The sequence below is a fragment of the Etheostoma cragini genome, chromosome 10 (assembly GCF_013103735.1).
Source record: "Etheostoma cragini isolate CJK2018 chromosome 10, CSU_Ecrag_1.0, whole genome shotgun sequence".
Taxonomy (NCBI): domain Eukaryota; kingdom Metazoa; phylum Chordata; class Actinopteri; order Perciformes; family Percidae; genus Etheostoma; species Etheostoma cragini.
The window spans coordinates 20,067,296-20,094,549 of NC_048416.1; the positions used below are offsets into that span (position 1 = coordinate 20,067,296).

At 39.7% G+C, this 27,254-nt stretch overlaps 1 protein-coding gene and 1 long non-coding RNA gene across 3 annotated transcripts in view; one reads left to right on the top strand and one right to left on the bottom strand.

Annotated features, from left to right (window-relative positions):
• tnmd (tenomodulin) overlaps positions 1 to 27,254 on the bottom strand; it is a 47,371-nt gene that overhangs the window by 5,068 nt on the left and 15,049 nt on the right. For both annotated transcript variants that reach the window (XM_034884038.1, XM_034884039.1), the window contains 3 exons: positions 13,445 to 13,585; positions 7,137 to 7,244; positions 609 to 771 (listed from right to left, as the gene is read on the bottom strand). In XM_034884038.1, coding sequence (XP_034739929.1) covers positions 609 to 771; positions 7,137 to 7,244; positions 13,445 to 13,585 — 412 coding nt within the window. The remainder of the gene's footprint in view (positions 1 to 608; positions 772 to 7,136; positions 7,245 to 13,444; positions 13,586 to 27,254) is intronic.
• Positions 10,882 to 27,254, top strand: part of LOC117951999 — a 156,558-nt gene continuing 140,185 nt past the window's right edge. Inside the window, exon 1 of the long non-coding RNA XR_004658294.1 lies at positions 10,882 to 10,976. This is a non-coding gene — a long non-coding RNA (uncharacterized LOC117951999). The remainder of the gene's footprint in view (positions 10,977 to 27,254) is intronic.

Sequence of the window (27,254 nt, forward strand, 5' to 3'; positions counted from 1 at the left end):
TGTGGCTTATCCTCCTTTTTTGATTTTCAATGAACATACATTCTATAAAACAAATTAGTTTCTCCACTCACTTCTAAAAAAGTGATTTCTAAGGTTGTGATAATCTAACTAGACTTTCAGCTTGATTTTCTTTGTTTGAAAAAAAAAACCTTCATGACTCACATAACTACATAATTAAATTAATTCTTTTGCAAAACACATAACATAATCATCATATAAACCGGTTAACATCAGCTCCACCTCAACCTTATACATTAAAATGCTGATTACATGTTGATATTACCACTCAATTAATCAATTATATTTGACGTTATACATATTAAAACACTCAGAGTGGGGGTTGTTCTGCATAATGAGTTAATTAGTTTTAAGTATTAGTTTATAAAGTATTCTTGCTACTAACTCCTCTGTACCTTTACTTTTAGAGTTTACTTGTAATTCCACTTTTTTTTAAATTTTAGTCTCTCAACTTTCCAAACACACAGAGAGCAACCGGGGCTGGATGCTTAATGCGGTCGGGAAAACATGTGGTTTCTATGGACCTGCCTATAGACTGTGGGGATGCCCTCTGGCCAGAGTGTTAATAATCTGCATCCCTCTGCTCTCACCGCTCAGAGGAGAGGGATGAATCCAGTGGATGGGCAGCTCCTGGCAAATCTCCCAGATCTTAGATTTGAAGAGAAAGGCTGGGTCAACGATGGGCTCCTCGGCAGGAACCCATACTTGGGACTCCTCTACCGTCATATCCATATCCATGGCCTCGGCCTCCACCTACGAGGAACACAGACACGCATGCATAATGTAGCATGTTAGAGCCTGCAAAAATGTCCAGGCCCCACACAAACTATATAGTCCTACATTTGCGCTCTCCTCCCCTGAGCCACGCAGCAGCTCCAGTGTCATTGTTATTATCTTTTACCTTTCAGTCCGCTGAGAGGGCCACAACTTCCAGACTCCTGACTCCCACTGCCCTGACTCCCTCCTCTTTCTCTTGCTCACCCCCTTCTCAAGCCTGCGGCATGCTCTTTCTGTCATACATCATTGAAATTCACAGACAGGGATGATTTGACTTTTAAATGACTTTAGAAGTGGTCTTCATTACTCTGAGTGTGGCTGCAATATCGTTTAATGTGACAGACACAATAAAGCCTTGCATTTTCCTCCCTTCCCCCCCTTCGCTTGGCACCCAGCACTATCAGTGTGCTTAATTTGTTGATACTGTAGTTCATGAGCTGTAAAGTAAACTATTATTGCTTAATGATAGGGACTACACGTCAGTGTTGTCTAATAGAGACATATGAAGGGGATTTGGTAATGCTGTCCCCTAACAGTGCAGATATTTATTTTCTCCATGTATATGTAAATAAACACACAAACAAACCCCTCTTCCCATTCCCTTGTTAATTAGCAACCCAGAACAGAAAAACAGTTCACTTGACAAATGTTTTTACAAGGTGATTTTCTCCCAGTCTAAAGCTTAATTGCACATTAGTTAAGCTTGACGTAGAATCCTGGGGCTATAGAAGGAGCAAGAATCATTTATAGTGGGTCGTGGCCCCTCCCTCATGTTCACCCCTGTCACTCTCGCTTGAATTACAGTTTTGCTTTCCATGTTGCTTCTCGTTTGTCATTGAGCAGCACATTTGTGACCTGCAGAGAGGGAAAAAAAGACTTAAAGTGCTCATAGTGTGCTAATCAATAAAATCACCATATTTTTGCTGTACTGCACATTGCTGCAGCTCCTCTTTTCACCCTTTGTGTTGAGCTCTCCTTTTTAGCTGCAGAGTGAGGCATCTAATTTCTGTTCCATCTTTGTTGGGAGTTGCAACTAGGTCAGCACTACAAGCCAGTCAGAAGTACAGAATGAGGGTGTTATATGCTAACAGCTAGGTGAGCATTCTAACGTGTGTAACAAAGTGACGCATGTTTGTCACAAAAGTAAAGGCTGGACTACAATAGAGCTGTTTGGAGCAGTTTGTGTTTTCTGTTGGAGATGAAAAAGGCCCTTTGGGGTAGACTGGGTAAACCCCGCCCACGTGATTTGATTTCTCCCTGCAGCTTGGTCTGGAAACCTGGACGTTTAATTCTCCTGCTCCAGGTAACCAATCACAAACTACCTACTTTGCGCACTATTGGCGGGTATCGATGACAATAGAGAAGCGACAAGCAGCTTTTTTTCACATTCAACCATAGACAGTAAGCATTCAACATGTTGGCTACCGAAGCGTAGCAACAGCAACAGCAACAGCAACAGCAACCCGCTGATGCCACTGTTGCTGCTGTTTTTTTTTTCAAAGGCAAGTTTTCTCTTAAAACGGAACAGAAACTTTCATTGGAACAATTCCTACAAAAGAAGGATGTGTTGGCCTTACTACCAAAAGGCTTTGGTTAAAGCTTGCTCTGCAAAGCCCCATCGGTCGCTCCTCTTGTACAGAGAAAACACAGAGCAGACTCCCCAGACCACTGCTCAGTCTCAACTCTATAGAGCTGGGCTTGGTCTGGTGATAGCCAGACTACCTTTGGGGTGGACTTTTGGCTTTTTCACTTCACTTGTAAACGTATAATGTGCACAAAAATGTTGTACAACACAGTAAAGGAAAGGGAAAAAGCCAAAATGCATAATATGAGCACTTTAAGCTCATTCTGTTGAGTTTGGGGGAAGGAGGTGTTTAGCCCAAGCTTTAAACAAACTTCCCCCACTTTTAAGCGCCAGTCAGTAGACTAATGATGACTCAAAGGACGGATGTGGCAGGGTTGTGGTGGTACGACGGAGGGGGTGCTTTGGCAATGAGCTGCTGGGCTGACTGTTCCTGTGGCTGCAGAAATTAAAATCACACTCGAGGAACACAAACAGCACTCTCTAATTGGGCCTCTTAACCACTGAAGCCAAGTGAGTCTTCTCTGAAAGTAAATGGAGGTCACGACACGGGGCTCGCAACATGACTTAGACTTCACAGTTGAGAAACGACTCCAATAACTTGCAGGAGAGGGCCTGGGGGGGGGGGGGGGGGGGGGGGGGGGGGGGGGGGGGGGGGGGGGGGGGGGAGTAGGAAAGGTCAGTATGGGGCAGGGATTTCTAAATGCCAGTTGACAACCACAAAGACAACATGATTATAGTCCTCTAGTTTATACACACTTTTGAAAAGCTTTTCTATTTTGATATTGACAAATGATATATTATTAGGGCACAAGCAACTGTTATCAAGTATTGGACCTTGGGAATGATGCTAATTTGTTTTGTGCGGCCTGTTCTTGGTGTATGTACGCTTTCTGCCCACAGTGCTTACAACTTAATTATACACCAGTTGTGCTGTAGTTAATGAATTTACCCTCTCTTGCCACTGTGTCCCAAGGGGGGAAACACTGTCTACATGACACATTGTTTAAAGTGGAGCTATGTTCGCCAGAGATCAATAAATATTTTCTCATGAAGAGGGTTAGCACACTGTACATTACACAGGAAGGGGGTTTCACTATGCGTAAGTATCAGGTGGGGAATTTTAGTTGACACCCATATTTAAAGCTACACTGTGTGAGAATTTCTCCCATCTGAGATCATTTATCACACTCAACTCTCTCTTGCCATGCAGTTGAAAGTACGTATTGCAGCTATGGTAGCCGTCACGCTTCAATAAGCGGAAGTGTACAAAAATGCTGTCCATCGGGCGTGGTTGTTGGAGTGCATGTATTAAAGTGACAAAGAGACTGCGGCGGTCCGGAGACTAATTAACTAGTTGGGAGTTGGTGTGTGCACCTCTAATTTTCAATCTTTTTCTGATGTCGCCAGTCTCTTGCTCTTGAAGAAGAAGACTGTTCCTGAAATCTGGATTTTGAATATGTGTGGTCCTCCGTGTTTCCTTCTTCAAACTTGCCGGGGCCTGAAAGCAACGATACCCATTAGCAGCAGCTATGAGTCAAACGCTAAAGGCGGAGCAGTATAGCCTGTAAGTTCCTTAGCGGCTAACGTAGTTCAAGATGGCACAAGACAATGGAGAGTCTACCCCAGTTCATTCAAGCGCAAACATAAAATTTCAAGCACATAGGACTATTTGGAATTAAAAAAAGAAACAGGTTTTATGATTGAATATGTCACAAACTGCACTGACTTAAAGTTTTTTTGTTGCAGAGTAGTCCCACTGGTTACCTGTCACGAATTGAGTTCATATCTTCAGGCAGACAAATATGAGACAAAACAAACTATACTGTGTGCTTGCAGGACTTTGGTGTATTCACATCCTCTGCAGTTTTTCTGTTTGCAGTTGTTGTCTGAGTGGGAGGTTTTGGGTTGCTGGGTGAGCTTCGGTCATCCATATTAAGTGGCTGTTTAATGGAGCAAGCAGCTTCAGTTGACAATGTTAAGGGGTGTGAGGGAGGTGGATGGTGATTTCCGTGTCAGACTGGTGGGACTGGAATGAAGCTCAGGGATTACTCCCTCAGACGTTTCATAGAGGAGGCAAATTGAAAAAAGAGGAAAAAATCCTGGCAAACAATTCATGTTTGTCACCTGGTTCTCCCTCACAGGGGCTGCATTTCCTTATCAGCCGCTTGCAGTTTTTCCGCAATTTTTTCCATTGTTTTTCACCTCGGCTCTAAAGCCTGGCGCGGCTGCTCTGAGCACTCTCTCCTTAAAGCCTGCGGCAGGGTTAGACTCGGAACTATTAGTGCTTGGCTTTAAACCCTCTGAGCTTCATGTGTTTCACCACTTGAGTATGTTCTTCTCCAGGGTCACACGTGGGTGGAATCTCACAAAGAACGGATCAGGGGCCTCTGTCTGATGTGATAACAGACTTTGGTGAGGTCAGGGTGAGGGTCACTGTTTATTATTATATTATATTTGGAGTAATGAAAAAAGTGAACTTCCTTATACACAAAATAATGTATGACATTAAATTGAACAGTTACTGTAATTTGAGGAAATGTTTGTTTATTCAGTTTGCAGAGAGTTTTAATAATTATAGCTTTTATACTTTTAATAATTAAAGTTAAGTACATTTGTATGAAGTGTTAAGTTATCTTAGGTTTTGGGAGTGGTGGCCAGACCTCAAGCACACCTTAAATCACCTGTTCAATCCATCCTGCCTTGTTTCGCGACCCACCCTCCCTTTTCCTTAATCCATTTTCCTTCCTACTTCATCTCTACCTACTTTTCTTCATCCCCCTTCCCTTGTCCCCTCATCCCTTCCTATTCCGTCTGGTGCATACCTCTCTCGTAGTGTCAGGGGTGGCTTAAAGTTAGCTCGCTGGAAGCAAACCCGAGACAGAACCCAGACCTTGACTCTCCCCCCTGTCACGTCATACAGTGATCCACCTGTTGGTTTCTATTGGCCTGCCAGGCTGGGGTGGGTGTGGCTTATCTGTGTAATAGTGCTGAAAAGCGGAAGTGGAGCAGACCAGAGGAATATATGTTGCGGTGCAACAGCTCAGTGTCAGAATGAAGGGGATTGTGTTTTCTGACTTGTGATGTTTCCTCCACGGAATTTTGTTAATGTTATGTCTGCGTTTTGAATGTCAAACAAATTAATTGTTAACTGAGTGCCATCGCTGGTTGACACAGGAACGAAGACTCTGCTGCTAACCCAAATAGCATTTTTATAGGGCATTTTAAGCCTTTATTATACAGGACAGCTGAAGATTTGAAGGGGGAGAGAGAGGGGGAATGACATGCAGAAAAGGGCCAAAGGCCGGAACCGAACCTTACGGCCGAGCCTTTATGCATGGTGCACACGCTCAACCAGGTAAGCCATCCAGACGCCCCATTCCTCCACTGCTTTGACCTAATCACGCACAGGACTACTCTCCGGAATCAAATACCTGCACTTTGTACGCCCACCATCCACCTTAACCAGCTCCCTATGACTAGCATGCAGTACAGATACTCAAACAACCATTGCCTGTGAATACGTTCAGGCTGCAATTATGTTTCCCCCACTCAAAATAACACATTAGTAGTATAGAAATGTAGTTTCAAGGAGACAGGGTTGCCTGTTTGGCTGCCTAATTATCACTTCTTAGCCTGACAGTTGATTCAAGGCTCCCTGTTAAGTGTAAATCAGTGTCATCTTATAAGGCAGGGCTGTCAATGACTATTCATAATTATTGATAAGAACAACCTAGTGTAAAAAACAACAGAAAAATACCTTTTTATTGAACATGGTATAGAATCATTATATTTTACCAATGTCAGTAATAATTAGGGCTTCCATTACTACTGATATGTGCCATACTCATATTCCTGGCCTTAGATGATTTGCTTTGAAACAATGCATTAAGCCAATTAGGCTTCACAGTGCACAAAAGAAGACAGGAATGGCATGGACATATGGTGGTGCCTGGGCAATTAGTATCTGTAAGCGTGGATCAGACATTACTAAGATGAGAGGAAAAACAAAACATTATTTTAGTTTTGGGGTGTAACAGCTTGTGTTCTTCAAGTTAAAAATGAGACTGGGTTTTGCTTATTCTGTTTTTAAAATGAAGCCGTGAGTGAACAGCGTCAGATATTTGCCAGCAACTTCTTCCCAGCTACGATGTGAAATGTAAATGAGAGCATGCCAGCAGTAGAGACATTTGAGAGAGGGATTTTCTCTTTGAACATACGTCCCACTCAGTGAATTGCACTGTGACACTGAAAAATTGAGAATTTTGATTGATTGAATTTCATCCATTCCTTTTGCTGAAGTTCACATATACAACTAGAATCCAGAGAATCACTCTAAACTTGGAGAGAGAGAGTCGTGAATTTTACAAAGAAAGCTTCTTTTAAGAAATACCATTTTAATGGCTTACCTCTCACTCAGACCTCTCCTGCACCCTTCTCCTTTAGGCTATTTGGGTAGAGCCTTTGGAAGTAATGATTAAAAATGAACATTGGCTCAAGATTGACAGCTAAAACCATTTGATGTGAGCAACAAAGATGCTATGGGGTTGTGGACAGCTTTCTGACAGTTTCACAGGCACCACAAACCAAAGTTTACTCTTCAGTGAGAGGGGTGAGGGAGATAGGATAAGATGGACAGAAAGAGGATTTGTGTGGTGCTCACACAGCTCAACTCTGGTTATCTCCCAACAATATGTATAACAGCCTATGTAGGACTACAGAAAGTCTGCGGTACAGACAGACGAGGGAGGAGGCATACCAGTAACTCTGTGTCCTCAGCCTCCACCTCTGCCACTGTGGGTAGTTTCTTAGTTTGGGTCCTGATGTAGCACCTCTGATGTTTGGCAAACCGGATCCCAGTGATTCCCTTTGAAAAAAGAAAAAGAAATGAAGGGATTCTCAGAAATTCAGATGTATCATTCATTAGCTTTCTGTGATGTGGATATCCCACAAGCACTGGGGCGATTGTTTTAAAATGCTCAGCCTTTTGCCGATAATCAAAGCTCTTAAAAAAGTCAAAGAAGTTAAAACCTAATGAGTGAGAAGAGATGTGATCTTTTTTTTAAGCATGGTATAAAATTGATGACTGCCTGGCCCTCGTAACACAGCTTGTGCTTTCTGGCTAAATGGAAGTAAAAAGGTGGGGGTGTTCCTCTGTGGATGTATAATACTTCATAGCGAATAGCAGCAGCACAGGAGAGTAAAGTGACATTGTTGAGAATGAAGTGTTTTCTACAGAGATTGCCCCCATTGAATTAGGCAGTCATAGGTCCCTGACACTATCTTTATCTGGGCAGTCAAGTGTGGAGTCACCCTTCAGCTCCACTGATGATCCTCCACCATGTAGACTGTAGCTCTATTCAGTCTGACGCATAGAACCTCAATAAGCAAGAAAGATCAGTTAATTCTCTCTCGCTGCCATTATGTGTTAAGATATTCAGCCGGAATAAGTCGGAAAGACTCTCAGTATCTCAGATTGTATCCCATTTATTTTCTGCAGAGCTGCTCATTCAGCACACTGTATTAGAACAGACGGCAGGATCTACATCTGCCACGGCTGCTTTAGAATTGTATCAACTGAAAATTGTATGAGCGGTACCATGAAAATGGACTTGATTCAATCTACGTTTAATTACAGTAACATGGTGATTGCTATGACATCTCCTTTGAATCGGTTAACTTGACCATGTGGGTGCTTTTCTACATTTTCTGTGGCGCTGTCACTCTGAAAACCAGATACCAGCCACACATGATATGATACAAAGTGATGTCTGTCATAATCTTCTGCGTGTAATTTCATCCGTGCGGAAAAAGGATGGGGCAATAATGGTCTCAAGCAGAAAAACATACTGTTTATGCCAGGCTTTATTGTGATGAGCCTGTTTAATTTGGGTCTTTTGTATTGGTGAGCTGCAGCAGAAGATGAGGAGCAATGTTGTGATGAGATACAATGATTACTGGGGTTGGTCAATCAGAAAATGAAGACACATTAACACAGGGATGAAAAATGGAAAAGCGATCAAACACACAATGATAACATATCTATTGGTGCATCCATGTGAGAGATGCTCATCTATTCAAGAGGATAGTGAACATTTAACTGCATGCATCATTCAGCTCATGTGAATACAGAAGTAAAGTCATGTCATCAGGTATTAGTTTTTTTTAATAATATTTTGGACATTTTAGCTTTGAACAGACAGGACAGCCGTAGACAGGAAAGGGGAAGAGAGAGGGGGAAGACATGCAACAAACTGGCTGTAGGTGAGACTCAATTCCTGAGCCTGTGTGTCGGGGACTGAGCCTCTGCATATGGCCGCCCGCTCTCCCAGGTGAGCTACACAGGTGCCCAAGTGTTAGTTTATTTTATGTTTTTTTTTATTATCAACATCATTTTTTTACTCTCCAAACAGTTCACGATCCAAATATTTGTGCTTTAAACCATAGAATAAAAATGGGTTGATGTGTAAAATCTACATTAAATATCGCAACTTTTTTTTTTATAACATAGAAATACCGCAAATGTAACACATTACATATGATTAGTGTGTAACTTTATGTTTAGCTACATAGGAACCCCCTTCACTCTGACATCTCTTCATTAGTGTATGTTTAGGTACTGAGCATGTGTGTGTAATTCAGGCCTGTGTGTAATGTGTAATAACAACAGAGTGTATATTGTTATTTCCCCTTGCGGGATTAAAAAAGTATACATTATTATTATTAATATTGTTATTATTATTATTATAAACTTTCTCACAAATTGCATAAGTCATTTTTAAATCAATGTATTTTGGCAATAGCCATTTCAACAACATCTGGAAATCACAGCGAAGCGCCAATATCTGAGCCGGATGTAATAAAACCGTAGGCTATTCTCAACATCATCAGTTGTTTCCCTGCAGTCCCGGATTTTCAAAAATGCTCCAAAGAATCTTTGGTTGGATGAAACGCTGGAGGGGATTTTTGTTGCTTCCTTATGATTGTCTCTAAGAAAAAAGGATGCAGTGCAGTGTACAGCTTCTTTTTTATTATTCCCCTCTGACCACCACATCCTCATGGCTAAAGGGGATCTGAAAGAGACACAAACCAGTATACACCTTCATAAGTAGATTTCATACAGTTGCTTGTGACTGACAATTTTTTGGGGGATATTTTTATTTACTGTTATTTCATATTTATTTTTATTATTAGTAGTATTTTTAACAAAAATAATTGTATGTAATGAATCAATAAACACATCAAATCATAATATTTCTTTAAACCATGTAAAGACTTTGTTATCTTTCTTTTGCTATCTTGTTATTTTTTGTGGTATATCATTAGTTATTTGTGAACTTGTTAAGTTTTTGTCAGCTTGCTAGTTTTTATTCTAGCGGATAATAACCACAATGATTACCTGTACTCAGAGTCATAATACATGTTTATTTTGTTGACTGTTTAAGGGATATTTGTTAAAGTGGTACGAGGCTTTGAGTGAATTCTTAGTTTTTACCTCCACAGAGAATTCAGAAAATAGCCTACTTGTAAAACTAGCCAGTGAACTATTTACAGTGTCACAGTGTCTGCCTCCCTCTGTTCATTCCCACTTCCCCAGAACCCCTTCATTTCGCTACCTGTCCACTAGATGCCCTCAGACCTTCCCACCTGTCCCAGTCACATGACTCCCACTTAAAGTCACTCACTCCCTCCCCACCTTTCCTGACAATCCCATCACCTGACCTTCCCCGCCCACCTGCTCACCTGTTCCCTATTAGTCCTAGTGTGAAGAGCATGTTCACCCCACACGTTTCCCCCCAGATTCTTCTGTTCACATATTTGGATACTTTTGGTAAGCTCCATGGTTTTGGATTTACATGATTTACAACTATAACAAACTAGATGAAATTTCAGGTATCCACATACTTTGACCAGTACAGTGTATGTTGAGCTTCAGTCAGGTAAACAAAATGCATGTGATTAAGCTTAACGGTCGGACTGGTTAATTAGAGATTACAAATTGTTTAAGTTGTATGGTGAATGATGTTGCATGGTTATTGAAACATTACAAGTTGGACAAAGAAGCTCAATATGAATGTAACTCATAACATGCAAATTGATGACACACATTAAACAAGCTAGTTAGAAATGAAGCTCAGGTTATACAAACCTTTCATGTGTTGGGTGGGTGGGTAAAAAAATCCATTTATATTACAAAATCCATTTATAAATGGATTTTGGAGTAAAGATCAACAGAAAGGCAAAATAAATAACCCAGGCTTCAGTAATTGTTAGTAACTTATTTAAACAATGTTTTTAAACAAAGGGCCTGCATCAGTAGTACATTTAGCAACACTGAGATTTAAAATGAAAATATATGAAATGGCTAAAATAAAGTCATATTATATATATTTTTTGTGTGTGAGGTTACCAGCTAAACTGTAGGGAATATATTAGAGCAACGTAGTAAAAAAAGAAAAAGAAAACCAAATACATTGAGAATCAAAGCCTATCACATTAATATTAATTACAGATTGGCTGCAGTCACCAGCTGTTTCTTCCAACATCTGTAGTGTTATATGGATATTTGTTGAAGCTTCAGGCAAGATGCCATCTGAAGGTAAGCAACGAAAACAATGACTGACAACTGCTGCACTGTGAATTCACCTTAACTGAATCTGGTGTAAGAGGCAATATCTGTGCTGAGAGGCCAGTGGCTGTAATGTGTGTGTTGAAGCAGACAACTGATCTAGTAGATACAAAATGTTTTGTCCACAGTTTTTACAAACAAGGTGACACACTGGTGCAGTCCACCAAGAAAGCTTTGAGTCCTCTGGTTTCCTCCCGTAGTCCAAAAACACAGAGTAGGTTAATTGTGGCTTCAAAGCTGCCAGCAGGTGTAATTGTGGGTATGATAGTGTTATCCTGTATGTCTGTAGTAGCCTATTGGTGTTAGCCCTGTGATGGAACCTGCCTCTTACCCAGTGTGAGTTATAGGCAAGAGGATGTCTGCAATCCTGCTAAGGAACAGGTATAGATGTTGGATGAATGTTTACACACATTGAGGACATAATATACCGTAAACTTGTTTCTGGGTGTTGTACTGTATGTGTTTTCGTTTCCGGGACTTTGACCCTTTCACTGTGTTTTCACTTCATGGTAGTAAATTGTAACATTTTGCTCTCGTGAAAATATCTTGTTTTGTTGCACCTTGTCTACCAAGCTAGCTAGCATTAACTTGTACAGGCTCTGTGTCACTGCAGCGTTAGCGGTACATTCAGATGGAAAGCAAAAGTTGGCTAGGTGATACATTAAAGCATCAAGGTTTTCCTCTTTAGTTTTTAGTCTAGCGCACCGTCATTTTCAGTCCACAAACCAATCTGTGATGTCACGGTAGCTACGTCCACTTCTTTTTACACAGTCTATGGTACAAACTAACTATAGCATGCCTTTCATGTAGCTAATTTAAAAGCAAAACACACACAAAACCGCCCTAAGTTCTTGGTGGAAAAGACACCAATTTGGCAACAAAGAATCAAACTGCAGATTCAAACAGATGTAGAATTATTTGGTTCTTCCTCACTGGCCACACTGGCTCGTAACTTTATGACCAAAGTTAATTTTTAGATGCGTTTGGTGGGCTGGTGGGTGTCAATTTAAAGCCATGCATCTACAGTAGTTTTCATTTTATTTAGCAGTTGTCATTTTATTGAACTACAATTTCAGAACAAGTTGAACTCCAAATGTGCTTTTGTTTACTTCAAATAAATGTTCTTGATAAGGGTTTTTTAACATTTACCCTGGCGATTTTTCTCTCAGGATCTCCCTTTTTCCATGTTTTTCCCTGTTTAAATGAATAGTATTGGTCCGGAACAATAGCGAATGGATTTTGCCTGCGGTCGATGGACCTGGTGGCATAATCCCCTCATTTTCCATTCCTTACACAGCCTTCAGGCTCAATGGAGATTTTTTTTTTTTTTTTGGTCTGTGTAACAACATCCTTTTTTTTTTTTGTATTAATAAAATCTATTCTATCAGCACACAAGCTACCACTTACTGCAACCCATTATGTTTTGGTGGGTTTCCTTCCCTTTTATAAAAAAAATCACAATTGGGTTTGAATTACTTTGCACATTTGCTTGTTTCTTAGTCTTCCATGGTGGAGCACTGAATCAAATAAATCTCCTCAGGGGCTGTGCTTCACTAACAGAAAGTGGAACAAGCAACAGGCATGTGTCTGTGGGTAAGTGGGACACACATATACTTGTGCTTGGTGAGGTAGAGAGAAATGGAGAGATTGATTGCACAGGTTAAAGTTTTCCGGCGATGTGCTAGGTTTCCATCATTTTAGATTTACAGACCATTGTAACAAACAATAACTCAGTGTAGGTTTTTGTTTGGGGTGAGTAGCATTCTGTAACGTTCTGCCTTGCAACCCAACATTTCAAAGTAAATAATGGTGGGAGAATAAGAGCATCCATTAACCAGTCAAACAGCAAGCTTCCATTTTCTGAGGTGCAGCATGTGTAACACTCGAAAGGATTTAGGAATAAAAGGAAAGTTAATGAGGTCTGCTGGAGACAAAATTGCAGTTGAAAAAGGTGTGAGAAACAAATAGAGATGGGCTTTTTAATGGTGTTTTGTCTCTGCAGTGCAAAGAAGTTTCTATATAAAATTAGCAGGACGAAAACTGTTGGTAAAATACTTACTTTCTGGGCTGCTGCGTGTGCACTCAAACACATCAACCCAAGGAGTACAGTTACTGATTTAGTATCTTTTAAAATAATTTCTCATCCCTCTGTACACCTCACTGAGTATAATTTCCATTATTTTGTTTCTCGGATGTTTCAATGGTTTGTCACACCTGTTTTCACAAAGTGACAAAAGCGGGGAAAATATTGTTGAAGAAGAAAATACGATTTCAACAAAAGATAAATGCTGTCAACCGCCTCTTTATTTAAAGGGCAGGAAGTGAACCATGTGCTGTCAATCCCGACACTTCCTTCACTGAAGAGAATACACAATTACAGCATTTAGGTTTTGAGCAATAGAAGAGCTTACATGGCTTTGTTTAACCTTTTCACTTACATTTTTGAAGTCGTGCACCTCAAGCACCTCCTCGCTGCCGTTCCCCATTCTGAAGATCTCCATGCGCTGTCCTGGGTCGATCTCCATCATAGCGTCTCTCTCTACGCCATCCAACACAGCTTTGTACTGGTGGTCGTACACCTGCAATGACACAAAGAACCTTATGCCTTATACTACTTTGTCTTTGGTTTATTTATCATTGGCTATGTCATCATTTTGTAACAAAGTATAACATAACAAGAAGGCCAGTTTCTTAGAGTCCACCAAAATAAATCACAATTTTTCATTATTTAATGACTCTGCGCTGAATATAAGAAAGGCCTGTCCAGACTCTTGAATAGCTGCCCACATTTGAAGATTATTTTAGTGGTTTAAATTGATCTGTGGTCCGTTTCAGGAAGGAGGTTTTACAAACTGAGTCTCACACTAATCTTGATTTACCCTAATATGAGAAACTGAGTTGTCGGATCCAGAACAGCTGATTTGAGTTGGTTCAATCAACTCAACACCATAATAAAAAGGCAGCATGAATGGAGCCATGGTCCTACGATTCACCCTGGCGCAGACTTGTGTCGCATATATACTCGTGCACATACAGCAAGTTTGAACACATATTTCGTTAAAAATGCATCACAGCGGCTGCAGTCAAATAACAAGAATTGGTGTGGGAGAAAATTGCTGCTCGAGTCAATGCGTAAGCTCTAACACAGTTTATTTTTATAATTGATAACCGGTAACCTATAATATTACTGGTGAAAACTGGAATGGTAGTAGGCTACACCTATCATTTCGTTTAGGTGCAATCCTGCGGGCAAAAATGTAATCTACTAGGTTCACAGATTAGATTAACCTCCCTTTCTGAAAACAGAAAACTCAGTTTTCCTCAATTTCCTATTGGGAGGACCTGGAACACGCTGTCGTATAGGCCGATCCACAGCATCCCAGCACCATCATTAACAGAATTATGATTTTTCTATAATTTATTTATTTTAAATGTCTCTTACTGGTTTGTGTCCAGTGAACTCTACAACATTGTTGATGCAGAGCATATTAGTAAACCAATTTTAAACGTTTTTGTAAAGAAAACTGGCGTCTGCAAAAAAACATAATGCGACACAAAGAATGGTCCGTGATGGGTGACCTTAGCGATATGAAGGAAAAGGTTATAGGCTACATAACTGATAGACTGGGAAGAAAAACCATACCGCTCCAATAGGTATTTATCTGGAAATTAAAATGCATCTCTAGTCGGGGCCTCAATATCATCTCCCTGCTTGCAGTATGTTTAACTCTCCACAAAGTAACACAGCTTCTTCATCAACAGGATCGTTGACAAAAGGAAATGCCATGTTCAGAATAAACGCTTTATAGTCTTACGTTACCTAACTAGTTATAGTTATAATCTGCCTAACGGTTAATAAACCACTGTTTTTTTATTCATGCAGATAACAAACTACAAAAAAATGCGCCTGATACAGACTGAATAAATGAAAGTGCTCTGTGTCAGAGGGAGGAGACTGAGAGAAACTCGAGGCTCTGACTGACTCTGAGGTTAAGTTACTTCTCTTTCTGATACGGGCTGGAGAGTATTCTCTCTCTCTCTCTCTCTCTCTGTTTTTTTTTTCTCTCTCTCTCTCTCTCTCTCTCTCTCTGCCTGCTTTGATTAACTTCCGTTTCTGAAAACAGAAATCTGTTTCCCTCATCTCAGGGTTAAACTCAGTTTTCTCTAAACCTGCTTTCTTAAATTTACGTAAACATAAAACATTAACCACACTTATAGTTTTCTTTGAGGCAACTTTTTGCAACACAAGTGACTAGCAAACTGTGTTGACATACTTTCACTTAAGTATTTATGGACAAGTAGTCTGTTTTCACATCCAGCAGTTAAATTAAATGTATTCTGCTGTTTGGTGCTGGGCAGGTACAGCGGCTGTATCAGATTTCATTTTGCTAAAAAAACATAAAAAACAAATAGATGCATGCTGCTGGAAACGAGGTTGATGGGCAGCAAGTTGTGGACTCTCAAACCAAAACGAGCAGAAAGCTGCTTAAACACACGCTAATTATCTGTGGGTTTGTCACTATAAAAGGGCCCTTTAACAGTACTTATGAAATATTGATTATAGTAGCTTAACAGTATCAAAGCCTGGATATTTCCTTTAACCCCCTGTATTAGCCAGTTGCACAAGCAACATCCATGATCTCAAACATCAAAGCAGCTAAAGAATTGACAGGGTATCTTTAAAATGTCTGTCTCAAATACATTGATAACATCAGTGATAACAATCACTTGTGCAATTAAAATATTTGTGTTGACGAGTTGTAATGGAAAATAAGAAAATATTTTGATGGGAGCCCGAAGTAAGTGAAATGAAGTCCTTTGAATCTCTGGTACAGTTAAAGCCTTCTCTTCACTGTTTCCCTAAAGCAATGTTGTTTATCACAACTGTTTGCTTATGTACTGTTCTTGGACATGCATGGATGGCTCTTAAAAAATTCCCTGTCTGAAAAATGATTCATGCCCACCAGCTGAAAATATGCTATTAATATTTATGTGAGGGTTGTGTTATGATGAGAAATATATTGCTGAGTTCATCTTCATCTCTCTCAGTGGCAAATCAGAGCCTCGCCAATGAGACGCATGGTTAATGATTACACTCGGATGAGAGTCCATCAGGATTAATATCCCTCATCAGAAACATCTGAATGTCCTCTATTGCTCTAAAACTAAATTAGCTTTCACTTTGCACTCTTTCACATGTTCAGTATTTAACATGTTTTGTGTGTGCTTGCTTAAGTGCAGGACCCAAGACATTTAAATAAACTGCATCACATACAGTGATGACTACTTTTTTTTCTGGTGGGAGAACAGAGTAGTAATGACCAAATGGGATATAATTAATAGAAGATCACTGTTAGAATGGCTCTAGCCTATACATCTCCATTAATATGGGTCACAGTAGCCTTGGTTCCAAAAAGAAGTAGAACTTAAAATCGTCAGGAGAAGCCAAATTAAGACGGGCTTAAAATGTAAGTGTCAATTGAGCAGTTATGGATAAATTGGGGCCATTAAACAGTCTGAAAGTCTGTGTGGTGAATTAAAGTTCTATTTGAGCATTTCTTTTATATTAACATAAAGGTGGAATGGGGGAATAGATTCTGGAGGCTTATTGATTTATACTAAAATGGTGAATTACATTTTCAGCAGGCTATCACTTTTGATGAAAATCCAGCGGTGAGAATCTCCCCACTGCACCAGGTTGAAATAGATAATAATGTATTACAACAGTTTGACTTCAACTGGTTCAATATCCAAAGCTGCTGCTGTGCACCATAATTGGCATTCTGAAAATAGAAATGAATAGCCTCTGTATTGCTTCTTTTGATACTTTTAGGTTCTTCAGTACAGCGGTAACTTGCAGTGTTATTTATGCTGCAATAAGGGGAAGATTTTGGAACACAGCACAATATTTTGGCTCACTGTACTGACGAGGATTGTTATAATTTGTTTTTGTGCGGACTCATTATTTACATCGCACATTTATGTTTCAAAATATGCAATGGGAGATTTAAAGAGGGCTTGTTTCGCATAATTTACTCATCTTGTACCATTTCAAAATAACAATTCACAAACTGTCACTTGGCTCCAAAGCCTTAAAAATAGTGTGAAAGTTAATTAGCTTTCTCTATGACACTGAACAGGCAGATAAAAGGCCAGCACTAGGAAAAGCTCCAATTAATGTTACACTCTCTGTACAAAGACTCTGAAAGGCTGCTATATGACTACTTTGGTCACAAAGACTTAATGCATTTGAAACTGCGGTGACATTAAAGCTGCAGTAGGCAGGATCTTTACTTGAAAATACACCAGGCATCTAGTTATGACTAGAGCTAAACTCAAAGTTCTCTTACTAGCTCATTCACAGACACTTGTGTCAAGGAAATGTCTTATCAAACGGTTACACAGTTAAATCTGTAATACTATATACACATTCTATAATAACTGTATATGGATATGATTGGATGAGTCAGCTGATGTCACGTAACTATGCTTGAACCAGTAATTGTAACGTATGACTGAACTATACAGTCTGCGACAACAGAGCATGCTCCATTCAGTGGCGATGCCCATGATGTGCTGTGGAAAGCCCCAAAGAAGATGGTAGGTGGGGCTTGAGTTAAGATTTTGCGGTTAGTCTACTGAACTTTCGTGCCTAACCAATCATAAAAATGTAAAGCCTTAAAGAGCATTGTATCAGCTGAAGATTCACTCAATTTACCCAAATGATTATTCGATCGATCAGATAGATCACACCTAATCAATACCTGCAAATGAATTACTTAGGGTTTCAAGAAAGATGTATATCAACAAATACAACATTATTAACATGCAAACAGTTTTAAACTTTAAACATTAGTCATTTTTGTTTGGCCTCTTGGGAACATTGACACATTATCATATTATCACCTCTGTAAAGTTGTTTGCAAATGTGTTGCAAACAATTTACACATCTGGCAGATGTGTAAGTCTAATATTAACTCTCCTTTTTTAGCTCTTTAAAAAAAAAAAGAAACTCATGGTAGAAATAGCTGACTCTTAAGCTGCTAAATGCTCCACTCTGTTCACCAACTAGTTGCTAATTGTCTGTCTGCAGTTTAGTGCTAAGTGAATGTGCAGTGGGTTTTTAGAGCTTTTTTTTGGGGCTGAAAACTGCTGCTTCTGCAAAACTAACTAAAACTGAAGTTGGAGACTGTAAAACCTAAAACCATAAACCACAACATGCTAAAACGCTTCATAGAGGTGAGGGGAACTGCATAATGAATTGATATGTATATGTGGTGTTGTTATTTTTCCACTGCTAATGTGATTGGTGATACAATTGGTACAGCTTTAACTACATACAGTATATATGTGGTTAGGACTAATTTTATATTCACTCCACAAATTTCTTCATAAAACTATTTTCAAGTATATCATCTCTACTCTTGGCTAAAAACACAATTTCAGAAGAAACTGTCTTAGTTAATGAATGTGACCATTCTATGGAAGACTGCAAAGCTCTCTGAAATCACATTTCATGATTTCTGGGATTTGACATTCTAGAAATTTTGAAAAGTTTCTTGTCCACATGATAACTTTCTTCTTAAGTTTCCAAATGCGGTTATCCACAACAGACTCTAATCTGAAGTTCTGCATCCACTCCCTGTTGTCCGACCATTGGAGCAACTTCTAAGAGCACGTCAAAATGCAAAAACAACCCGTAGCAATAAGAGCAGAGTTTATAACCGCTGTTTATAAGACGTCAAAGCAGCAGCAACATTGCAATGATGTCTTTGGATGTTATTGTTATGTTGCAAAACTGAACAATGTAAGCTATTTGAACACTTGAAGGTTACATTGCAAACAAGCTGGCGCTGTACTGAAATACTCAAGAAACAATACTGCCAATCAAGTCTTGTATTTATTTGAAAAACTGCCTTGTCCAATATCCCCCTTGAGAAGGTCCTTTCTCACAACACAAAATGCCTCAGTTTTTGTACAGTATGAGATAAAGAATTTACATCTCCACATCGTAAAAAAACATTCAAGCTCAGAAGTGTGAGGTGATCTGTGCGAAAGCTTTCACATACAACTCATTATTTATTTCCTCTATTCAAGGTTTCTGTCGGAAGTGGATCTTAACAACCTCCACCTAGATGGTTTCAAACGCACAGGGAAGAGTGAATGTGAAGCTTCAAGCAGGGTTGCTCGTGTGAGCGGTTTGTGGTGGGGCACCCGAGGACATTAAGCAAAGGTCACGTAGATGTTACAGGTGAGTGGGTCGCAGGTTGTACTGTGGGGGAGAGAGTTTGCATCTATGGAGGAGGCAGCCGTGGGAATGGGAGAGATGACTTGATGAGAATATGTCCTGTTAGTTGTCCTTGAGGGTTACGAGATAGAGGCTCCAGTCAGGCGGAACTGGATGCCTGTCACTTACAGCAGGGTGGTGATGGCGGCGGAGGAAAAAGGGGTGGAAGGCGGTGCGGGGGCTGCACACTACACAGGCCTCCTGGGAGCCATAGGCAGCCCTGTGATAGATTGAGGTGGGCAGCAGCTTAGACAATCACAGTAGCGAACATCGTGTCCTTTTGGTTTGAGTCTATATAAAGTCTTTGCTGGTTTTAAAACACATTGAGACTTATGGCTTTACATTCAGTTTGACAAAACTTGGGCACCCCAGGTTAAACTTTGTATTAATGTGCGTAAAAAAAGCCAAGAAAAATTGGAAAAATCTCAAAGGCATCAAATGGCAGATAAGACATTTGAATAGATTTTTAGATTTTATTTCCATCATTTACACTTTCAAAATGACAAAACAAAAAAATGGCATCTGCAAAAGTTTGGGCGCCCTGCAGAGTTATTACCTTGTACTGCCCCCTTTGGCAAGTATCACAGCTTGTAAACGCTTCTCGTAGTCAGCCAAGAGTCTTTTAATTCTTGTTTGAGGTATCTTCGCCCATTCTTACTTAAAAAAAGTCTTCCAGTTCTGCCAAGTTGCAACATGTTGATACCATTGAATTAGGTTTGTTAATATGTGCTATTGCAATACAATATCCACTCCTTACAAATACTGCATGATACGGGTTATATTTAGGCATCCACACCACTTGGTTGAAGGAAAGGTCATGGTCTTGTTTTCATATAGAAGTTTGCCAAGTCAAACTTCAGTACGATCACCTTCGTAATGACAATAAAACAAACATTGTTCACTGTTGGCAGACAGGAAGTGAAACGTTGGCATTAGTGTTTTCTTTTGGCATGAGCAACGCGGGCAGCTGCCCGGGGCAGCGGTTTTTCGTGACACGTGGGGGGTGGCACGAGCATTTAAAAAAAAAAACTACTGTATTATCTAGCATTTTACCTTGTGGGGAACTGGCAAATTTTGGCCACTCTTTGCTGAGAAGGTGTTGTGCACAGAGAAGCTGTGTAGAAAGGGGAGGGGGGAGCTAATACTGAGCACCCACAAAGCTGATTGCGGTTATGTGTCATTTAAACTTTTCATCTCCTATCCTGAATTGAAAGAGCCTACTTTACGGCTTTATTATCGAGTTGATAGACGTGTGTTTGTGTAGTGGCTGACGTGAGCAACCATGGAGGAAAACAAATCGGCACCTACTGTAAGTTTGGTCTCTCAAATGGAACGGTCCAGACAAGTGGGGGAACGTGGGACCATGAGCTTATCACTTTTATGCATGATGAGGATCTATCGGAGATCTACCCCAACGTTTTGACTGCTCTCAGGATTGTACTTACTCTGCCAGTCACTGTGGCTCAAACAGAAAGGAGCTTTTCAAAACTTAAGTTGATCAAGTCATACCTGAGGTCACTGGCCTTTTCGTCAGTATCAATCACTCAGAGCTGCTGATTTCAGATGATAACATCATTGATGATTTTGCTTTAAGGAAGGCCAGAAAGGTCAGTTTTTAGTTTTCTGTTCTTAGTGCAGTAGTGTAATTAGATTCTCTTCAGTGTGTTTTTACATTTGTGTGATTAAAGATTTGTGCTATTTAGAATATTTTTTTATGTTATTGTTGCTGTGTGCTTTTGTTACATTTTTATATATGTGATTGTTTACGGTATATTTTAGGCAAATTGTGTGTGTGTGTGTATGTGTGTGTGTGTGTGTGTGTGTGTGTGTATATATATGTGTATATATATATATAAATAAAAAAAACACATAAGTGAAAAATATAATTATATTTCTCAATTGCACAAATCCTACATTAGATCATTCAGTAAAAAAAAGAACCCAGTTATTTAACTATTACAATTAGCTATAACAGGAAACACACTTTTATAAGGTACACAATCTCCACCTCCAACATTTTCAAAAGGCAATGAACACAATTCTGCACTAAACATGACGGCATAAGTTATCAGAAGTTTTCAGATGTTTATCTATCTATGTATCAAAAGACCTGTCAATTTTGGATTGAGAGCTTGTTTAAAGCCTCATACTTTGGTAGTGGGCCAACCCATTAGATTGGATTTGACTGTGCCTTCAGCGGGCTTGAGAGCTGCTGTAAATAGGCAGCGAATGGAACACTTAGCCACATTTGATGGGGAGACGCTGACATTTTCTAAAGTGTTTTTTAAGGAGATCCCTGAGTTGCACTGACAATGAAATTGCTGATAGTCATGCTGTCTGGATGCTGAGTCACACAGTTGGATGTCTCTAGATTCTCTCTGTTGTAGACGTTGCATTGATTGTGTAATGTCGAACTAGTGAGGACTTCAAACTTTTAGGTTTTGTTTTATTGCCATTTATATGTACAGCTTTTTATTTGTAACACATTTGACGTTTTTCACTGTTTAGCTCAAACTCAAATCAGCTGGGCATGGAAAAGCGACGTTAGTTGATCACCTCAGCTTCCTTGCCAGTGTTGCACAGGAAGCTTCTGTGTTGTCTCTCCATATTATCTGCTTAAATCTTTGATGTTACATGCCTTTTGTTAGCATTCTCGGTGTGTGAAATAGATTCTGACATACTGTTCTGATATCTCTGTTGATTATTGTCAGAAAGTTTGATGTGCAATATGTATAGTTTTAATGATGATTGATAGCTCATATTAGAAGGTACGCTTCAGTAAGCTTGTTTACCACTTATCTTGGATTGCGCCACATGTAAGTATATTTTAGTTTATTTAGATAAGCAATATAGGTCATGCTACGCACACTGTACAACAATACATTACTCATTTCCTTTTTTTTCATCTTACATTTGATATAATTATCATTGTATAATGTCTGTGAGTCATTAACATCTAAGTAACCCTTTCACTCTTTGTAAGTCAAATAAACTGAGTGTCCAGTGCTTGATGGTGGAAGGTGTTTAGCTGCTAGTCAGATTGCATAGTCACACTGTTATCCCACTATTACCCTCTTATTACCTTGGTGGAATGTAAAGTGCTACCATTTGGAAAGGAGTATCAGCAAGATAAATAATTACAGCTGGTATATGTATTTTCCACCCAGGAGTAGTGGTGCAGCTGGCCTCACACATATCGACACATGGTTTCTATATTCACGGTCTGACACTATGCGGCATGCATAATTGTGGATGTTTTTTTCTCTCGCAAGGTGATTATTTTTTCTCATATATATATATATATTCGTACAAGCCAAGGATTGGACACACCTTGTCATTCAATGCATTTACTTTATTTTCATGTCTCTTTACATGTTAGATTATCACTGAAAGCATCAAAACTATAAATGAAAACTATGAACAAACGAAAAAGTGTGGGAAATACCTCAAAACACGTCTTATATTCTATATAAAAGTAGCTACCCTTAGCTTTTTTGATAGTGCTGCAAAACCTTGGTGTTCTCTAAATGAGCTTCATGAGGGAGTCACCTGAAATGGTTTTCACTTTACAGGTGTGCCTTGTCAGGGTTAATTAGTGGAATTTCTTGGATTATTAATAGAGTTGGGACCATCGTTGTGTTGTGCAGAAGTTGGGTTGATACACAGCCGACATCCCTATTGGACAACTGTTAGAATTCATATTATTGCAACCAATCAGCTAAGTAAAGAGAAACAAGTGGCCATCATTACTTTAATAATATATTATCACCGGCCCTCTTTAATACTTACATGGATGACCTGTCTGACCAGCTTAGACAGTGTAAGACAGGATGCATGATGGGTAACATACTAGTGAACCATCTCATGTATGCAGATGACTTGGCTGTTGTCTCTCCTAGCAGTGCAGGGTTTCAAGAGCTGTAAAATATATGTTCCAATTATGGGGTTGAATATGACGTGAAATATAATGGCAAAAAGAGTCTTGTTATGATCTGTAGAGTGAAAGAGGATAAGGACCCAATTTTTCCATCTTTCCATCTTGAGGGGCATGTGCTAACTGTTGGATGCAAAATTAAGTATTTGGGTCACATTATAACAGATCCAATGTCAGATGATGAGGACATGTATAGGCAGCGTCGCATGTTATATATGCAGGCTAACATACTTGCCAGGACGTTTTCCTGGTGTTCTGTTAGTGTCAAGATAAACCTCTTTAAAGCATATTGTACTGCGTTTTACACTGCCCCCTTGTGGGTCAAGTTTAAAAAGGCGAGCTACAATAAGCTGCGGGTCGCTTATAATGACTGTTTGCGCATTCTACTTAGGAAACCCAGGTGGTGTAGTGCAAGTGAATTGTTTTGTCAAGCAGGAGTTATTACTTTCTCCGCTTTACTGAGGAATTTGATGTATAAATGTATCGGTTGCTTGAATTCTTCTTGTAACTCTGTCATTTCACATCTGATTGACCCGAGGTTCAGTGCTTTGCGATACCAGTCCCCCTTATGGGATTACTGGTATAGCTGTCTTATTTAATTGGTGTCTGTCTTGTGTATCTGTATGTTTTCTGTTGTTGCTGTTGTATTTTATGGACCATGAGTCTAATAATAATAAAGGCTATCTATCTATCTATCTTTAAGAAATGAAGGTCAGTCTGTCCGGAAAATTGCGAAAACTTTGAATGTGTCCCCAAGTGCAGTTGCAAAAACCATCAAGTGCTACAAAAAAACTGGCTCACATGAGGACTACTCCAGGAAAGGAAAACCAAGAGTCACCTCTGCTGCTGAGGATAAGTTCATCTGAGTCACCAGCCTCAGAAATTGCAAGTTAATAGCAGCTCAGATTAGAGACCAGATTAATAACACACAGAGGTCCATCAGCAGACACCTCTCTAGAACTACTGTTAAGAGGAGACTGCGCAAATCAAGCCTTCATGGGCAAATAGCAGCTGCTAAACCACTGCTAACAAGAGCAAACAAGCAGAAGAGATTTGTTTGGGCCAAGAAACACAAAGTATGGACATTAGACCAGTGGAAATCTGTGCTTTGGTCTGATGAGTCAAAGTTTGAGATCTTTGGTTCCAATCGTGTCTTTGTGCGATGAAAGAAAAGTTGACCGGATGGATTCTATAGGCCTGGTTCACATCGTGAAGCATGAAAGAGGAGGTGTGATGGTGTGGGAGTGCTTTGTTGGTGACACTGTTGGGGATTCATTCCAAATTGAAGACATACTGAAGACATACTACCACAACATCCTGCAGCGACATGCTATCCCATCCGGTTTGCGTTTAGTTGGACCATCATTTATTTTTCAACAGCACAATGACCCCACACACCTCCAGGCTGTTTAAGGGCTATTTTAACAAGAAGGAGAGTGATGGAGTGCTGCGCCTCCAGTCACCGGACCTGAACCCAGTTGATGGTTTGGGGAGAGCTGGACCGCAGAGTGAAGTCAAAAGGGCCAACAAGTGCTAAGCATCTCTGGGAACTCCTTCAAGACTGTTGGGAAACCATTTCAGGTGACTACCTCTTGAAGCTCATCAAGAGAATGCCAAGAGTGTGCAAAGCAGTAATCATAGCAAAGGGTGGCTACCTTGAAGAAACAAGAATATAAGACATGTTTTCAGTAATTCACAAGTTTTTAAGTACATAATTCCATACATGTTCATTCATAGTTTCGATGCCTTAAGTGAAATTCTACAATATAAATAGTCATGAAAATAAAAAAAACCCATTGAATGAGAAGGTGGTTCCAAACTTTGTGTGTGTGTGTCCGTTTTTATATTTAAAATCTGAGAGGTAAGGAGAAACACAAATGGAGATAGATCTGATCGTGTGGTGTCTTGAGACCATGGGGATTATGCTTGTGTACACTGATTACCCAACCTGTCAACTCCCAAGGCCTGGAGAATTTGGATGGATGAAGTAGGACTGCTTTCTGGCTGCCAAATGCATGCAGGCTGCTGTTTGGTGAGACCTCCTGAATACAGGCAGCTGGTTCTGGACATGTGCCAGCTCAGAAAATTCAATTTGAAAAAACTGGTCAGTCACTAATGCATCATTAGTTGGTACTGGGTAGAATGAGCCCACTGGCAGTGCACAAAATCAATCTCAGTGAAGACAATCTGACAGCAAGCAGAGTAAAACACGTCGCAACATGTTGCATACTGTGGAAATACAGTATTTGGCTGTAGCTCACACAATCTATGTTCATTTTAATTGACATAAAGAAGTGTCACAGATACAACTACCTGCAAAATGTTTACTGACAACATATTCCACTTGATTTGCTTTGATTATCCACTCTTGCAATAGAACATCAACAATTTAAGTATTCACAGCACTTGATTAAGGTTAGGGAAATATTGGGGTCTTGCACTGGACATATGAATCGGCATGTAAACTTCTGTCTTTTCCTGACACCTTAAGTGTTACCTTGAGGTCTTGACCTAACCAAATGCAGGACTCAAATGACCGCCATCCATCAAGATGCACCTTACAACTTCTTTGAACTTGCTTTTTTTTAAGTTTCTTCAAGGAGGTTATGTATGTTAGTTCAGTTTGTCCCTTTTGTTCATTTGTCGATTGGTTTGTCTGTCAGCAAGATAACAAAAAACTACTGGTCCGATTTTCCCAAAATTTGGTGGAATGGTGTAGCATTGGCATTCAATTTGGAAACCGATCAGAATGTCACAGCAGTAACTTTTTAGTCCAACACCTGAATGTCACAGTGCTGGGAGTGGTTTATTTTATGTAATTCATCTATTTTTTTATGTTTAGTCACTTAAATATGCTTACCATTCAAATTAACAAGCATGCCAGGCTTTGTTGGAAGAAAATTCAGAGGAATCTTCCAAATAATAAAGCCAAAGAAGGCATGCAGTCTCAACATTTGTCTGGAAGCTGTAGGCATGCGCCCAGTCAGTGTGTAATGAGAGGACGCAAAATCTGACTCTGGCTCTAAATATAAACATTTGCAAGGCACTGAAACATGTCTGCGTTGTAATTAGCAGCAGTCTTTTCTGTGGTTTTGTTACATATGGAGGTAAATGGCTGCATGCAAACAATTTCGAAACTGCCTTTTTATCTGCCGGAAGTTCTATCCGTAGCACCGACAAACCCCAATAGATGTTTTAAAAAAAATCTTCCATATTTACTACTCAATACACAGGCATAAAAGTACTAAATTTAGTTTGATCTTGCTGCCATTTATGATGTTGTTGCATACTAAAGCTCCTGCATGTTAGTGGCTTCTTAATGTTTTTGGAATCCATACAAAAATCACAATCTGAGTATGTGGTGTATGTGGCATTAAATGACAAGGTAAAACTAGGATGCCACAGGGATTAAAGGGCTTTTGGGAATTCACCCAAGCAATTACTTTAAGCATCAACTTTGATGTTAAATGTTTTACAGCTACCAATGTCAAAGGTCAGTTAAGGAAAATGCTAAGGTCATTAGCCTTTCAAAGAATAAGCTGCAATGTGTCAAATTGCAAAAGCTTAATGGAGCCATCTTCCTAAAGCACAATACTGTAGAAAAAAAAGCTACTGGCAACATACCTTGGATGCACCTCCGTCATGAGCCAATTTTTTCGTTTGTGTATTTTTCTCATTTTAGCAGATACTTTGCCCAAGACACAATTCCACTGTAATTATATTTCTAGCAGAGCTATGGTGGAGTTTACCCAAAACATCAGTGATAAAAGTCAGATTCTGGAGTCAGTCTTACAGAAGAAAAGAGCAAAATAAAAATCGCAATGACCGAAATCTCAATAGACCAGAATGTAATGCAGCCACAGTTTAAAAGAAACGTCTCGGGTTACATATGTAACCCTTGTTCCCCGAGATAGGGGAACGAGACACTGCGTCGGTTACAACACTATGTGAACGCCTTTAGGCATGACAGGGCTGAATGCGAATGAAAACTACTCCAATCCTATTGGTCCTACTGAGAACGGTAGCA